The sequence below is a fragment of the Podarcis filfolensis genome (assembly GCF_964270895.1).
Source record: "Podarcis filfolensis genome assembly, chromosome: 11".
Lineage (NCBI taxonomy): Eukaryota > Metazoa > Chordata > Lepidosauria > Squamata > Lacertidae > Podarcis > Podarcis filfolensis.
The window spans coordinates 22,198,337-22,213,625 of record NC_139613.1 but is presented as its reverse complement, the minus strand read 5'-3'; the positions used below and the strand labels follow the sequence as shown (position 1 = coordinate 22,213,625).

At 45.4% G+C, this 15,289-nt stretch overlaps 1 protein-coding gene across 1 annotated transcript; it reads left to right on the top strand.

Annotated features, from left to right (window-relative positions):
- Positions 1-3,141: 3,141 nt before the first annotated feature.
- Positions 3,142-10,257, top strand: CCNO (cyclin O). The gene is made up of 3 exons (XM_083576261.1): positions 3,142-4,382; positions 7,590-7,775; positions 9,340-10,257. Exons 1-3 carry the CDS (start codon positions 4,050-4,052, stop codon positions 9,817-9,819), a joined length of 999 nt encoding a protein of 332 aa, XP_083432387.1. The 5' UTR covers positions 3,142-4,049; the 3' UTR covers positions 9,820-10,257.
- The last annotated feature ends 5,032 nt before the right edge of the window (positions 10,258-15,289 follow it).

The following is a 15,289-nucleotide window of genomic DNA, read 5'->3' as shown; positions in this document are numbered from 1 at the left end:
GGAACTGCCAGAAGGCCCTCAGCGCTGGACCTCAGTGTCCGGGCAGAACGATGGGGGTGGAGACACTCCTTCAGGTATACTGGGCCGAGGCCGTTTAGGGCTTTAAAGGTCAACACCAGCACTTTGAATTGATACTTAATTACTAGAGTCACCTGGCGTAAAGAACAGTTTATGATTAGACGGCTAGGAGTAAACTAACTTTTTAATGGTTGAGATCCCCAAGGGAAAGAACAGATTTAGTTGCTGCCCTCATAATATCCCCCTGCACTTTGAATCCCTTTACAGTGGTACCTCAGGTTAAGTACTTAATTCGTTCCGGAGGTCCGTACTTAACCTGAAACTGTTCTTAACCTGAAGCACCATTTTAGCTAATGGGGCCTCCCGCTGCCACTGTGCCGCTGCTGCACGATTTCTGTTCTCATCCTGAAGCAAAGTTCTTAACCTATTTCTGGGTTAGCGGAGTCTTTAACCTGAAGCGTATGTAACCTAAAGCATATGTAACCTGAGGTACCACTGTACTTTCTCCTCCATAAATGAATGTTTGCATTCATTCCTAGGAGCATGATGTAATATGGCAGAGGATATTTTGAGGGGGACACCTTACATTTCAGTGGTAAGCAAGAGGAATATAATAGCGGGTCGTGACAATGTTTGGGAGGGGGTGCATAGAGAGTAGAAGATCTGGGGAGGTGTAAGACAAGGCAAGGACACCCCTAGTTTCAACAGACCCTCTTTCCCATGAAATTTCACGGACTTTTGAGTATTTGAATATATAAAAATGAGTTCTCTCCATCCTGCTCCACTCTCCCAAAGCAATGAACAAGAAGCTGTCCAGAACAGGGCTATGCAGTTAAGAACACAATTTGATTTTTTATGTCTGGGGTCTTTAGACAGAGGGCAGAGCTGATGCACATATATCAATTTATGATGGACTTGCACTGCTCATACATGCAAGTTCATTGCACCATCAACATAACATTGTCCTCATCAAAATGCCACCCCAGATTTACCATTTTGTTTTGGAAAGTGATTCCACTTTACTTCCTACTTTAGTTGTGAGTTGCCTTTTACTCATATCCGAAAGAATTAAGTGCTGCATTTTGGGTACATTGTTGCATTGAGGGCAATGTCTGCCCTACACAACTACATCAGAAGACCAAGACCTGTGAAAACTTGCTCCTGCCCTATGCTCCTTTTTACTTGTTTTAGCAGATGGCATATTGGTACATTATCTAGTCAATTTAATAACAGAGATAATTTTCTCAATATAAGGGCTAGTGAAATTGTTAGGTTAGCTACAACCCTGACATTTCAAATAATTGTACATTTGTAATCCAAGGCACTGTGTTTAGTAGGAAAAAAACCTGAAAATAGGACATTTGCTAGCTCTCAAAATGAGTTCAAAGTGCCATGGTATTTCAAAGATACGCAACAAGTTGAAACGTGGCACACATGTAGTGCAAAGCACAACAAAAAAGTCTCTCAAAACATGACATTTGTGCACCTAACAGTCCAAATATTGATAATGATTCCTCTTAATAGAAACTACCATTCCAACATTCCAAGCAGCACATGTGATGGAATAATTAGAATGGCTTGGATTTGGGGGCAAGTTCTAGTAGCAATTAGAAAGAGTTGTACCGGTTGGATACAGGGTCTTGCACATTTCAGGTGAACCATTGAACCTAATGAGACTTCTGAGTAGACAGTGCCAGTTCCCACTGAAATCTATCAATCTTACTAACTTTTCAAGTTGACTTCAGTAGAATCTAACTGCAAACTTGTGCTTGCAGGAAGCTTCCTTGCCATGTATGTCTGTATGTATGTATGTATATGTATGTATGTATGTATGTATGTATATATGTATGTATAACATTCTATTGAATAATGCAATAATCCACAGCATATCCAAACAACAAGAATCAGCATGGGACTATGTACTAAGGAGCAAGACATTTCTGACAGCATAATCTTCCATTTGCTTTATTTCAGCCATGTGTTCCTGTGCTACTATTAAAGGTAAAATTAGAAGGAACTTTGTGAGGGCCTAATACACCAGTATTAGGTCTGTATAGTTAAAGCTGTGGTTTTCCCAGTAGTGAGGTATGGAAGTGAGAGCTGGACCATAAAGAAGGCTGATCACCGAAGAATTGATGCTTTTGAATTATGGTGCTGGAGGAGACTCTTGAGAGTCCCATGGACTGCAAGAAGATCAAACCTATCCATTCTTAAGGGAATCAGCCCTGAGTGCTCACTGGAAGGACAGATCCTGAAGCTGAGGCTCCAATACTTTAGCCACCTTATGAGAAGAGAAGACTCTCTGGAAAAGACCCTGATGTTGGGAAAGATTGAGGGCACAAGGAGAAGGGGATGACAGAGGACGAGATGGTTGGACAGTGTTCTCTAAGCTACTAACATGAGTTTGACCAAACTGCGGATGTCAGTGGAGGACAGAAGTGCCTGGCGTGCTCTGGTCCATGGGGTCACGAAGAGTTGGACACGACTAAATGACTAAACAACAACAATACACCAGTAACATATAAGCTGCCTGGAAATGCTTTGATGTGGCAGTACGGCTTACATGTAGCAGTGACTCTATCCTGGGGGGCACCTGAAATATAGAGACACTTTCCTGAATTGCCTGGTATCTTTGTGCCACCACTGCACATTCCTTGTAGAATTTCCATGCCATTTTTGGGACCCAATTTGCTAAGCAACTATTTTAACAAAGGCTGTCAGCCAGTGAAAGTTTAAAATGGACTAATTAGGTATATTAAATCTAAAAACAAATAACACAAGAGCATTGTCTTGGGAGAGACATTCCCTTCTGTGTAAGGTGGGGAGATGCCTCTTCTAAGGTGGAATTTTCCATCAGCTGGCTTTTTAAAAAGGTCATCCAACTAACAGACGGCACACCTTTTTAGTGGATCAAAAAGTTTATCCCCCTGGTGTAAAGCACTTCAGGACTATGCTTAATGCAACTTTCATAGTATTGTCATTGGAAGGGACCCTGAGGATCATCTAGTCCAACTCTCTGCAATGCAGGAATTTACAACTGTCCCATGCCGGGTTCGAACCTGCAACCTTGGCGTTATCAGTGCCTCGCTCTAACCAACTGAGCTATCCAGGCTGTTTTTTAGTAAGCCATCTTGAACTTTTAAATGGAAAAGGTGGCTTCAAGGTGGCCTGGAATAGACATCTAAGCCATATGGAACTGCCACCGCTTAGCAACTTTCTGGTGGTTTTCATGTGGCAGATGGACCCGAGTGCAGTAAAACCCTCGGTGCGGGTACCAGTTCGTCTGAATGAACAAACTGAGAATATAGCTTGTATCGTGGAGTGGGGATACTTGGCAGTTAGGTTCTGTGGCTGTGAGGGAAGATGGCGTCGTCCTTGTCACCCTTTTTTTCTTTCCCTTTTTTTGCTCGCACGCGTTTGTGAAGGGACCTTCTCCTTTTCGCAGGCCAGGAAATCTCACCCGCTTGGCTTGGGGGGAAAAGCCAACCCAAACGAGGGGAGCTGTTAAATAAACGAATTAAAAACACAAACGAGCCGGTTTTGAAGTGTATTATTGAATGTCTGTGCTTAAATCGTGACTATTTTTATGCCCATTCGAATGGGGAGATCAGACGAGGCCCCGGTGGGGGGTGGAAATATCACAACAAAATGGCAGGCGCCTCCTCCACGGGGGACGGCGACCCCACGGGGAAGTTTATTTGGAGGAAATAGGAACTTCGCGAGGGGTGGAAGAAAGGCCCTCTTGGGTCCCCTCGGCGCTTGACGGGCGCCCCACACTCTTTCCCCGCCTCCAGACTTGCAGCGGTTAGTTACACAAGCGGGAAAAAGGCGGCCCGCCGCCGAGGAACCGAGAGCGGTTCTTTCGCCGGGAAAGCCGTCGAAGCGGAGAGCCAGGGAGGCGCTGCCCTCGGCGGGCGGGACCAGGGGCGGGGCGTCGCTCCCTAACTTATAGCCGGCCCCGCGCGCCTCCTGCTCCTCTGCGCTGCCCGGGAGGCGGCAATAAGCGCGGCAGCAGCAGCCGGAGCGGCAGCATGGTGACGACCCGCCCTAGCGAGGCTCCGGGCAGGCGGCGGAGCCCTCCGCTCAAGCGGCAGCGGGCGGAGGACGTGACCCCCGAGGAGCGCCCCGAGGCCCCCGGCGCCGTCGAGGCCGGCCTCGGGCTCCGCGCGCCGGTCAAGAAGAGCAAGGCCCCCCCGGTGGGGCTCCTCTCCGGCCGGGCCGGGTCCCCGGGTCGCCGCCGCTGCGAGCCCATGCGAGCCCTGGAGAGGCAGACCTTCCGCGACTACGGGCAGAGCTGGTACCGCTTCCGAAAGGAGCTGGAGGGCAAGTTCCACCCGCTCGACCCGCTGGCCCAGCAGCCGCAAGTAAGCGGAGGGTGGGTGGAGGTGGCGGGGTTTTGCTTTTTTCACACATACACACCCCGAATGAAATACACAAAAGGGAATCGCGGGCAACTCTTGGCGAGGTTAGAAAGTGAGCATCTACTCATGTATTTTGTACACTCTTGTTCTCAACTCTTTCTGACACCAAATCCTGTAAACTGTGTCCGCTCTGACTGGGCAAAGTCCCAGCTCCCGTGTACAGTCTTCTTGAGTACACTTAGTGCACAGGTAAGATATTTCATAGGTTGTTTTGGGGCGGAGACAAGAGGTGCGCTCCGGCTCTTCCCCATTATTCACATTCTGTGTGGTGTATGAAGAGTCCTAGTTTTCTTCTTTCTTTTCCTTCCATTGTGTCCCCCGCCCCCTAACTTTTTTGTGTAGGAAGCCGTATGAAACTGGGCAGATCGGCATCACAGATACACGTGTTTCAGTGTTTATCCATACACATGCTAGAGAAAGCTGCTTTCCAGCTGATCCTCACACAAATACCATGGGTGTAGGGGGGGCAGCTGCCCCACCCCCCTAAATCAAGTAAATCAATAAAAATAACTAACTGAGGTTCTGCCCCCCTTAACATAAATCCTGGCTACACCAATAGATGTGGTCGTCACACAAGATGGTCAGTTTTCATGTGTTTTCTGTGCAGAAAACAGATCCCGGAAGGTTTTCTCTTTTGTCTTTATAAGCTCTTCAAGACAAAAAGCAAAGTGAAAGCACTTAACAACATTTGTAGGTGAGAAAAAAAGATCCCTTCACTCCTGATTTAGCAAGGCATCAGATGCTACACGATCTTAGGCAAATTTGGGATGACAGAACCACATGATAAGATAAACCTTAATGCTCCTGACAGGCTGACCCTGAGAGACATTGAGAAGTTATGATCAGAGGCTATTAGGCAGAGCTGTCAGTGGAGTGGAACCTGAACTTAAAAGAGGTTGGACATTTAGAGGGAGTCTCAGAGAGTACCAGCTATACACCATGCTCTGGTTTGTATCTAGAAAATACATTCTGGAATATATCTTGCATTTTCCACATCCAACGTCACCATCTTGTTACACATACTGTAATTTTTTTGCAAGTCTTTGTCATTTTTGGCAACTGCAAAGAATAGCATAAGTATCTGCATATAGTTGTCTGGCATGGGACGCGGGTGGCGCTGTGGGTAAAACCTCAGTGCCTAGGACTTGCTGATCGCAATGTTGGCGGTTCGAATCCCTGCGGCGGGTGAGCTCCCGTCGTTCGGTCCCAGCTCCTGCCCACCTAGCAGTTCGAAAGCACCCCTAAGTGCAAGTAGATAAATAGGTACCGCTTTATAGCGGGAAGGTAAACGGCGTTTCCGTGTGCGGCGCTGGTGCCGGTTCGCTGGAGCAGCTTCGTCACGCTGGCCACGTGACCCGGAAGTGTCTGCGGACAGCGCTGGCTCCCGGCCTCTAGAGTGAGATGAGCGCACAACCCTAGAGTCTGTCAAGACTGGCCCGTACGGGCAGGGGTACCTTTACCTTTACCTTTAGTTGTCTGGCATACTGTGCTTGTGCTCTGCAATCTCATTCTACCTCTGGCACGTTGCTTTCATGTGAGCATCTTAAGCTGATGCTTAACATTTGTAAAGCATCCCACATGCTGCTAATAATAATAATAATAATAATAATAATAATAATAATAATATAATAATAATAATAATTTATTATTTATACCCCGCCCATCTGGCTGGGCTTCCCCAGCCACTCTGGGCGGCTTCCAAAAAAATATTAAAATACTGTGATACATCAAACATTAAAAGCTTCCCTAAACAGGGCTGCCTTCAGATGTCTTCTAAAAGTCTGGTAGTTGTTGTTCTCTTTGACATCTGATGGGAGGGCATTCCACAGGGAGGGCGCCACTACCGAGAAGGCCCTCTGCCTGGTTCCCTGTAACTTGCTGAGTGGCTTTATAACCTCATGAAAGCATTTTCACACACATACTTTTTCACACTTTACTGGATTTTCCTATACCTTTCACACACAATTTAACTACAAAGGAGGATTAGGGGGAAAGTGTGCACCATGAAATGTGTGTGTCTTTTGTTGCGTGTAAATGTTTGGTAGGTATTGTACCAAAACAGATGTTTGTACACCCATCATGTGAGCTGTGCAATGGAGTGGTGACAATAAAGGGCAACTAGGATCTATAATATGGTGCAATTAAATATTAAATACTACCAATGTTAAATGACAACATTGGTTGCGGATTATAAATCACTCATAATAACTAGGGAAATGACGTTCACAACAACTGCAAGCAAGAGATCATGGAATAGAAGTGGGCTTAAAAAATAAAAGTGCATCTGAACACTTGGAGATGGTATGTGGAGAGATGAACCTAGGAAACCACCAAAATTGTTGAGCTTCTTTTTAGAAACCCACCCAAATTGTTGAGCTTTTTTGGGGGAAACTTCCCCCAAAATAAGCTTTTGGAGCTGTTTCTACTGCTTTTCCCATCACGTTGCCATACATCCGGGTTTTCCCTGACATTTTGCCTCTTCGGCAAAATCCACCCCCAAAAAACCAGGACATGTCAGGAATTTTCCTGACATATGGCAAGCCTAGATGAGCCTCATTACTACTTTTCACCCTCTACCCCAATATGTGCTTTATTGTTTCTATGTGGGAGACACTGAAGAAAGAGTAGTACATCTCCGTACATGCCTCCCCTGAGAATATATTTTCCCATTGTTGTGTACATCAGTCTGCTCCCATTTGTGAAAAGGTTGTATGTCTACTTTGAGCATTTATGTAGTCCTTTATTTATAACTTCTCTATTTGTGCATGTGGGACATGAGCTTTATGTTGTAGCCTTGTGCATGATGGTTTCTGCAGCCACCACAAAAATTGCAAAAATATTGCTGCCTTAAAACAAAGTAAAAATAAACTCCATCATGGCAGCTCTTTTGATAATCTGTTTTCTTTTATTTCTGTCACTGGTGTTCACAAAAATCATTACACATGGGAGAATAGTTTTGTTATTTCAGTTGAAACTAATACATAGTACTTATTTACAAGGCAGGAGTAAGGAATTCAGTAAATGTCCTAAAAGTTTCATGTAATATTTTGGTTCTCATTAAGAAGAGTCTATAATACAGTAAATGGTTGCCTCTATAATTTATTATTGCCTCTTTTCCCATCATAACCTTTTCTCTTCTCTGCTTCCCAGATAACTGCAGAGGCTCGGTGCAAACTGATCAGCTGGCTAATTCCAGTGCATAAACACTTTGGCTTCTCTTTTGAGTCCTTATGCCTGGCAGTAAACACTCTAGACCGCTTCCTTACCACCACCCCAGTGGCTGCTGACTGCTTTCAACTCCTAGGGGTCACCTCCCTCTTCATCTCTTGCAAACAGGTACAAGGACTTAGAGGCTCTCCCCTTTGTTTTTTTATTATTATGATTAATTCAGTTTATATACTTCCCTTTATTAAAATATCTCAGGACCACGTACAACATTAGAAACATGTTACGAAACATCGATGATAAAAACTTAATAAAAAGCATACTGACAGATTGCCTAATAGTAAAATAATCATCATAATAATAACAGCCCTCTCCTTTGTTTAGGTGGTATGGTTTGTTATTGCTATTGAATACATACTATAAGAACAGCATATAACAGAAGGGATCTCTGAACCATAGTGATTTAAGAGGCTCCAATAAGTTACATGGGGTTCCTGACTACAGTTGGGTCACTTGTAGGTTACATGGCTTTGTACTCTGATACTAAAGATCTGTTCATAAAGTCAAATATCTCAACCCATTTCCATCCTAACAGATTCATTTTTATATGAAAGAATGTAAATAATATGGCAGACGTATAGCTCAGACTCTTAGGGCCTTTCCAGAAGGTATTTCACTGCTAACAGCTTGATATCCCTTGGATCCTAAGATCAGATAAGCTAACTTAAGGAAGTTCATAGAATGAAAGTTTCCTGTTCCCTCCTTCCTCCTTGCAGCCATCTGTGCCCCTCAAAAAGCCTATTGGAAAGATCAGGAGTCCTCCTGCACAAAGTGAGAAGGAACATGTGGGGTGAGATCACCTAAACTCATGCTTGGATCATAAGATATCATTAGGACATTTATAGAAGGAAAGTTTCCCATCTCCTCCTTCCATAGGCAGCCCCTCAAACCCCCATCTCATTTAGTTCAGGAAAGACCCTTGACCCTCCAAGAGAGGTTTTTATGTGGTCACAGGTAGCTGCAATTGGGAAGAGAGAACAGGAACTTTTAGTTCTGTGAAGTTAAACTAGCTTAACTTAGGATCTAAACCACTGTGTTCACCACATTTCTCCCAAACAGGGAATGTGTGCCCCGCAATTGTAGAAATGAGCAACAACCTTAAAAAATATAATTGTGTACAGTCAAATTGAGGCAATTTAATTCTCTTGTTTTGAATCAGAAGTAGGAAACTTTTTCTGTTAAGCACCATTTTTCCTCAGGAGTAATCTGTTGGCGGAGAGGGGTAGGCCAGAGGTTGATGGGGCTGGTGGCTGTAATAGGGAGAATTAGAATCAAAAGTAGCTAGGGTGCTCCTTTTGTTATTTCTGCTTCTGCCACCCCTCTGAGCATGTGTGTGCTTTCTCTCTCCACATTCCCTTTCTCCCTGTTTCTTCCTTCCTCATCAGTCACATGAAATTAGGCCACAAGGTTCCTGACTCCCAATTTAGCTAGAAGAGAGTTAAGCTTATGTTAAACTCCCACCAGGCTGGAGGTGGGCAGTATATTAAAAGTGTTCCTGTTTAGTTGCATTGCATCTGACCTTGACTAAATTACAGGTGATAAATGAGAAGTGCTTTTACCTTTGGGAATATAATAGCAGTAACACATTTGTACCTGTTCTTAAATACCCACAGGCATTGTTTTCTTTTATATTTTGTGCTAATGGTGTGCACTCTTTCCTTTGCGTGCCTTTCAGGTAGAAGTGCACCCACCCAAGGCGAAACAGCTCCTCGCTCTTTGCTGTGACACTTTCTCTCGCCAGCAGCTCTGCAACCTGGAGTGCATCATTCTGAACAAACTCCACTTCAACCTGGCAGCCCCCACCATCAGCTTCTTCCTGGAACACTTCACTCATATGCGGATGGAGGCTTGTGAAGTCGACGCCTGGGAGGCCGAGAATGCCAAAGCTCTGGCCAAAGGTGTGGCTGAACTTAGCCTGGCCGACTATGCTTTCAACAAATACATGCCTTCCTTGCTGGCTGTTTGTTGCTTGGGCCTGGCTGATCAGATGTTGCAGCATCAGAAACCGCTGGACTTGCAATTAAGTGACTATCCAGAGGGGGTTTTACAAGATTGCTTGGACAAGCTGCACTTACTGGTGTCTTTGAATGAGGACTCTTTGCCTCTGGTGCTACCCCCTGAGATTTCAGATCAGTGTCTGCACTTAGAAAAATGAGCCGACCAAACAAAAATACTTGAAGACCGTGCATTTGAAAGTTTGTCTGATTTTTCAAATGCATGTACAGAAGGACCACTGATAGTTGCAATACCTCTAAAATAACAGTATTCTCTTTTTAACATTTGTTCAATAGTCTCTTCAATGAGTTTTACATGATATTTATTTGTAATGGAAGCTATGTTGTTGGTTTAGAATGTAATCTACTAAGCACTGGCTTCTCTAATCTTTTAAATGTAATTTCAAATTCTTATTTGCAGAGTAAACTTGTCTTATATTGCACTTGCATTATTTTAAGTAACAAATTGAAGTTGTAAACAGTGTACATTATGCCTGCTTGTATTTATTGAGATGATAGTTCAGTGCTCAGCCATAGGAAAGACAACAGTACTGTAAAGGCATTTATCTAATAAAGCTTTTATCAGTAATTGTCTGTAATGGCATTGGCATGTCACCTTTTTTGTTTCCTCTTACGTGGATTGAGGGTTACAGGGAGGAAGAATTCAGCAACACCCCCCTGCCTACCACACTTCCACACATCCTTCAACCCACCCACCATTTGACTGTGTTTGGTGCAACCACCAGGTATTAAAAACAACTCAGTCCTATATTGTGTCCCTTACAGCACAATACTGTGCATGCTTACTTTGAAGTAAGTCCCCTGTGCCCAAGGAAGCTTACCATCTAGTAAATGTGTTTAGAATTGCCGTTTTGGAGTTAGACCCATATCTTGGCATTAAATGTTGAAAATCAAGGATGTGGAATCTCAGGTCTGGGGACCAAGTGCAGCCCACAAGCCCTGCTTTGCACCCTCCTGGCTGATCCCCCCCCCCCCCAGATTGAATGTGTTGAATGTGTCCTTGAACTCTGACAGTACTTCTCACTTTCCTGGATGGAGGACAGAGATGGATGTGTGAGTGTATGTGTGAAGAAACTAGACTATTGTACAAAGCTACAATTCATATATATTGCTCTGCTCACTTTTGCCCTCTGGCCCTGTCTACCATTCCCATGCAGTCTCTGGAAGGTTGTCCACAAGGGAGTGCTGAACATTTTCACCATGTTCTGCTTTCCCTCATTCATTCCCTCTCCTCGGCTGATTTTCTCCTACCCAGAGTTATTTCTGGCCATGAAACCTAACTGGGAGACTCTACTACTGTGTTTTGGTGCCACCTCCGATCTAAAACAGGTCCGGCTTCGTAATGTGGAGTCTGACCCTTGCACACTTGGTTCACCTTCCCTTTTGTGTGCCATGACAAAAAAAGTGTATTTTACAATAAAAAGACAAATGGGACTTGTTAGAAAATGTTGCTGTGTACCCCAATCCCAGTGAGGTGTGCTCCTGCTCAGGACTCCGTAGGCAACCTGGAATGGGAACCTTGTTTTAGTGTGCAGAGCTATGCAGGCTCGTTGGGGAGGTGGATTTCCAAAGCAGTCTTCCCACTCCTTGTAGGTGTTTGCTGTTCTAATGGATGAGAAAGCAGGTGCCATGAAGATCCCCTGCCTGAGGGCCTGGAGAGCCAAAGAAGACAATACTAAGTATGATGAATAAATAATCTGACCTGGTATAAGGCAGCTCCCTATGTTCCTGTAGTGCCACAGGAGTCAGGGTTGGCACTTCCACCCCGGAGCCTAAGTGTTTTATACAGTAGAAACATACAGTAGAGTAAGGAAGGCTTCTTTTTTCCTCCTGCCTCTGCAGGGAAGGTCCCCCCCCCACCCCTCAAATTCATCTAAGGCCAGTGCTAGGGAAAAAGCTGTCCTTCCTGTCTGTCTGTCTGCCTGCCTGCCCTCCCCTCCAAAGCAGGACCAGACAATAGAAGACAATACTTAGTATTGTCTTCTATTGTCTTTCACCACCCAATGTGAAAAAACAAAACCTCATTTCTAGGAGTTCAGGATAAGATAAGGCCAGTAGAGGAGAATCTGAATGCCAGTCCCAGAGGATGTTGTTTTGGCTCATTCATTTGCACCAAAGTGCAGCTGCGGCAGCCATAATAGGATTCGTTACACTTCTTCCACAGGTCTGCATTAAATGAAAGAAACTATCATCACTGCTCCCCCCCCCCCCGGCTTTTTCTTCTTTTTTTTACAAAAGGACACGGACCACCTGTTATGTAGTGCAAGGTTTCCTTGTAACAGATGCACCTGACAATCTTGGTGTATAGATGCCCTATGTCCCACCTTTGGCAATACCCATTTCAACATACATTAACACACCCTGACGGATTTGTTTGCCATATGCCACAATATACAATGTGAGTGGCAGCTTGCAAAGAAAACCTCTGTGCATGACTTTCCACTGGAGATGCTCCTGCACTACCAAGTTTTAAATTGCTCTCTCCATACATAGGCTGTGCACACGTTACTGGCTTAAAGTACAGCAAGGACATTCTTTTTCTCAGTTCCAATTTAAGTAAGGCAATTTATGAGGAAACACATGGATAACACACAGTATTTAATAAGAAATGACAGGGCAGATACAGATTGTGGCCAATGTGTGTACACCACTTCCTAAACTGGCAGCGGGAGTGCACTGGATTCAGAGTAAACAGGAGTGTGTATACAACCTAAACTATTGTATTTTGGCTCAAAGGAAACTTTGATCCATGCAGCTCCATGGAATCTAGCCCTGCAATACTTAATTTTAAAAATGAAAAGTGCGGGGGGCCCTAATCTTGCTTTAGCAACACATCAAACCATTGGAGCGGGAAGGCCTTCCAACTAACCAAGATACAGAGTGGACTTGTATCTTACACCGGGGGTTACATTCCCTGCACAAGCAACCTTACTTTCTGGGGCTGGTGTGAGGTCTCATGGGGCCATCCGAGATCTTGCAATGACCTCCAGAGCCTGGGAGAAAAGGTAAGCAAGGTGAAGAGCTTTCACACTCTTTCTGCCCTGATAAAACCAGATGTGGAAAGAGCTTTTAGGCTCTCTGCCTTTCATGCACTTAATTTGTGCCATTTCAACTGGCCAGGCACCAAGTGCATTAAGTTGGAGCAATACGGTAGTCATGGGAGACTTCAACTCCCTTGATATCTGTTGGAACTCAAACTCAATAATGTAAGGTTCAACCAATTCTTCAATTGTCTTGCAGTCTGCCCTATCCCCTTATCCTGCTGAACTGTGTAGATCAGGTAGCTGCAAGCCATCAAATCTCACCTAATCAAGCAATGCCCATGAACACTTGAACCACCACAAGAGATGCTCAGTGATGCTTAAGGCACTGGTCCTGTGTGAGAACACTTAACTTGGGAATCGCTGGGCCCCTAAGACTTACATCTGAGCAAATCTGCCTAGTTCTGGGTTGGGCTGAGTTGGGAAAGGTTCAGCCAAGGGCAACCAAAATGATCTATGAGATGGAGAGAGTCCCTTAAGGAAGAAGGGTTAGTGTCCTGTGTTTTGTTAGCCCAAAAATGGAAAATGACCGAGGTCCCAACCAAAGAAAAATGGCAACTTAAACTGATGGAAATATGCGAAGCTTGCAGATCTAACTTATAGAATAAGAGCACAAGAAGTACATTCATTTAAAGAAGGTTAGAAAATGTTTATTGAATATATGGGGGGGAATTGTGTACACTTGAAAATGTTGGCAGCATTAACATAAATTCAGCAGTGTAAATAAGTTTTGATGGAAGTAATAACGGAATACTGAATGGTTTAGTTTATATGAAATATACAGCGATTTATGCTATACAAAATGAACCATGGAAAGAGAAGAAGGGAAGTCATTGATTGAGGTTGTTTAAATGTATATTCTCAATTGTAAAACAGAAATTTTAAGAAAAAAATATATTTTAAAAAAAGGAAGAAGGGTTTCAGAGTGTGGGACTTTTCAGTTTAGAAAAAAGGCATGTAAGAAGTGACATGATAAGGTAAAGGGACCCCTGACCATTAGGTCCAGTCGTGACCGACTCTGGGGTTGTGGCGCTCATCTCGCTCTATAGGCCGAGGGAGCCGGCGTTTGTCTGCAGACAGCTTCCAGGTCATGTGGGCAGCATGACTAAGCCGCTTCTGTTGAACCATAGCAGCGCACGGAAACGCCGTTTACCTTCCCGCCGGAGCGGTACCTATTTATCTACTTGCACTTACCTACTTGCACTTTGACACGCTTTCAAACTGCTAGGTTGGCAGGAGCTGGGACCGAGCAACAGGAGCTCACCTCATTGCGGGGATTCGAACCACCGACCTTCTGATCAGCAAGTCCATTAGGTCCAGTCGTGTCCGACTCTGGGGTTGCGCGCCCATCTTGCTTAAGAGGCCGGGGGCCAGCGCTTTCCGAAGACACTTCCGGGTCACGTGGCCAGCGTGACAAGCTGCATCTGGCGAGCCAGCGCAGCACACGGAAACGCCGTTTACCTTCCCGCTGGAGCGGTACCTATTTATCTACTTGCACCCGGGAGTGCTTTCGAACTGCTAGGTTGGCAGGCGCTGGGACCGAGCAACGGGAGCGCACCCCGTCGCGGGGATTCGAACCGCCGACCTGACGATCAGCAAGTCCTAGACTCTGTGGTTTAACCCACAGCATAGATGTTTATAAAACTATGCATGGCACAGAAAAAGTGGGCCAGGAAACAGGTTTCTCCCTCCTTCATAGCACTAGAACTTGTAGACGTCCAACAAAGCTGAATGTGGGAAGATTCAGGACAGATAACAGAAAGGACTTCTTCATGCAGCGCATCATCCAGCTATGGCACACACTCCCCCAGGATCCATTGATGGCCACCAACCTGGATGGCATTAAAAGAGGCTTAGACAAATTAATGAAGGAGAGGGCTATCGACGCAATGCTGTATCTCCACAGCTGGAGGTAGAAATGCTTCCAAATGCATTTCTGGAAACCACGGGAGGGTTTGTGCTCTGGTTGGCCACTGTGAGAATCGACCATGTGCAGGATCCAGCAGCATAGGAGCCAATGCCTAAGGGCCCAGGTCCCTTCAGCTCTCCAGTAAAATATTTGAGGGGGCCAGCCCTCTCCAAAGTTGATGGCCATTGCCATTCAATTTGTGTGTGTGTGTGTGTGTCTGTGCACACCATGTTATATGATCAGTTATGTAGGACGGAGCTTACCTGGGCTCCCCAATATTTTATCCCAGTTGGCACCCCTGACCAGCAGGCTGTTCTTACGTTCTGTTAGCTCCACGTGTGAAAACGGATGGTGGTGGTGGTGGTGGAGGAGGAAATAGGTGTTTTGCACATGTTCAGAGGCACCCTTCAATCTCTAGGGGTGAGAGAACCAGGGCAGACTTAGCCATGGGGAGAAGTGAATTCCCGATCGGCTCGCCTCCTGTCCCTGGAGAATTCACCCGAAGCAATTCCCCGCTCGTCGGTTGGCCGCGGCGCCAATGCCTGGCGAAAGGGCGCACTTTGGCGCGTGGGCTCCGCGCGGCGGCCTCGGCGGCGGCTGGGTCTAATCCCAGAGGGGAGAGGGCCGGGCTCCCTTGTTGCCAGGCTGGAGCGTGCCAAG

Excerpts from the sequence above, each read along its gene's own strand:
- CCNO (XM_083576261.1), top strand. The coding sequence starts at position 4,050 with ATGGTGACGACCCGCCCTAGCGAGGCTCCGGGCAGGCGGCGGAGCCCT. Across the intron at positions 4,383-7,589 it reads CGCTGGCCCAGCAGCCGCAA|ATAACTGCAGAGGCTCGGTG; the intron begins GTAAGCGGAGGG and ends TCTGCTTCCCAG. Across the intron at positions 7,776-9,339 it reads TCTTCATCTCTTGCAAACAG|GTAGAAGTGCACCCACCCAA; the intron begins GTACAAGGACTT and ends CGTGCCTTTCAG.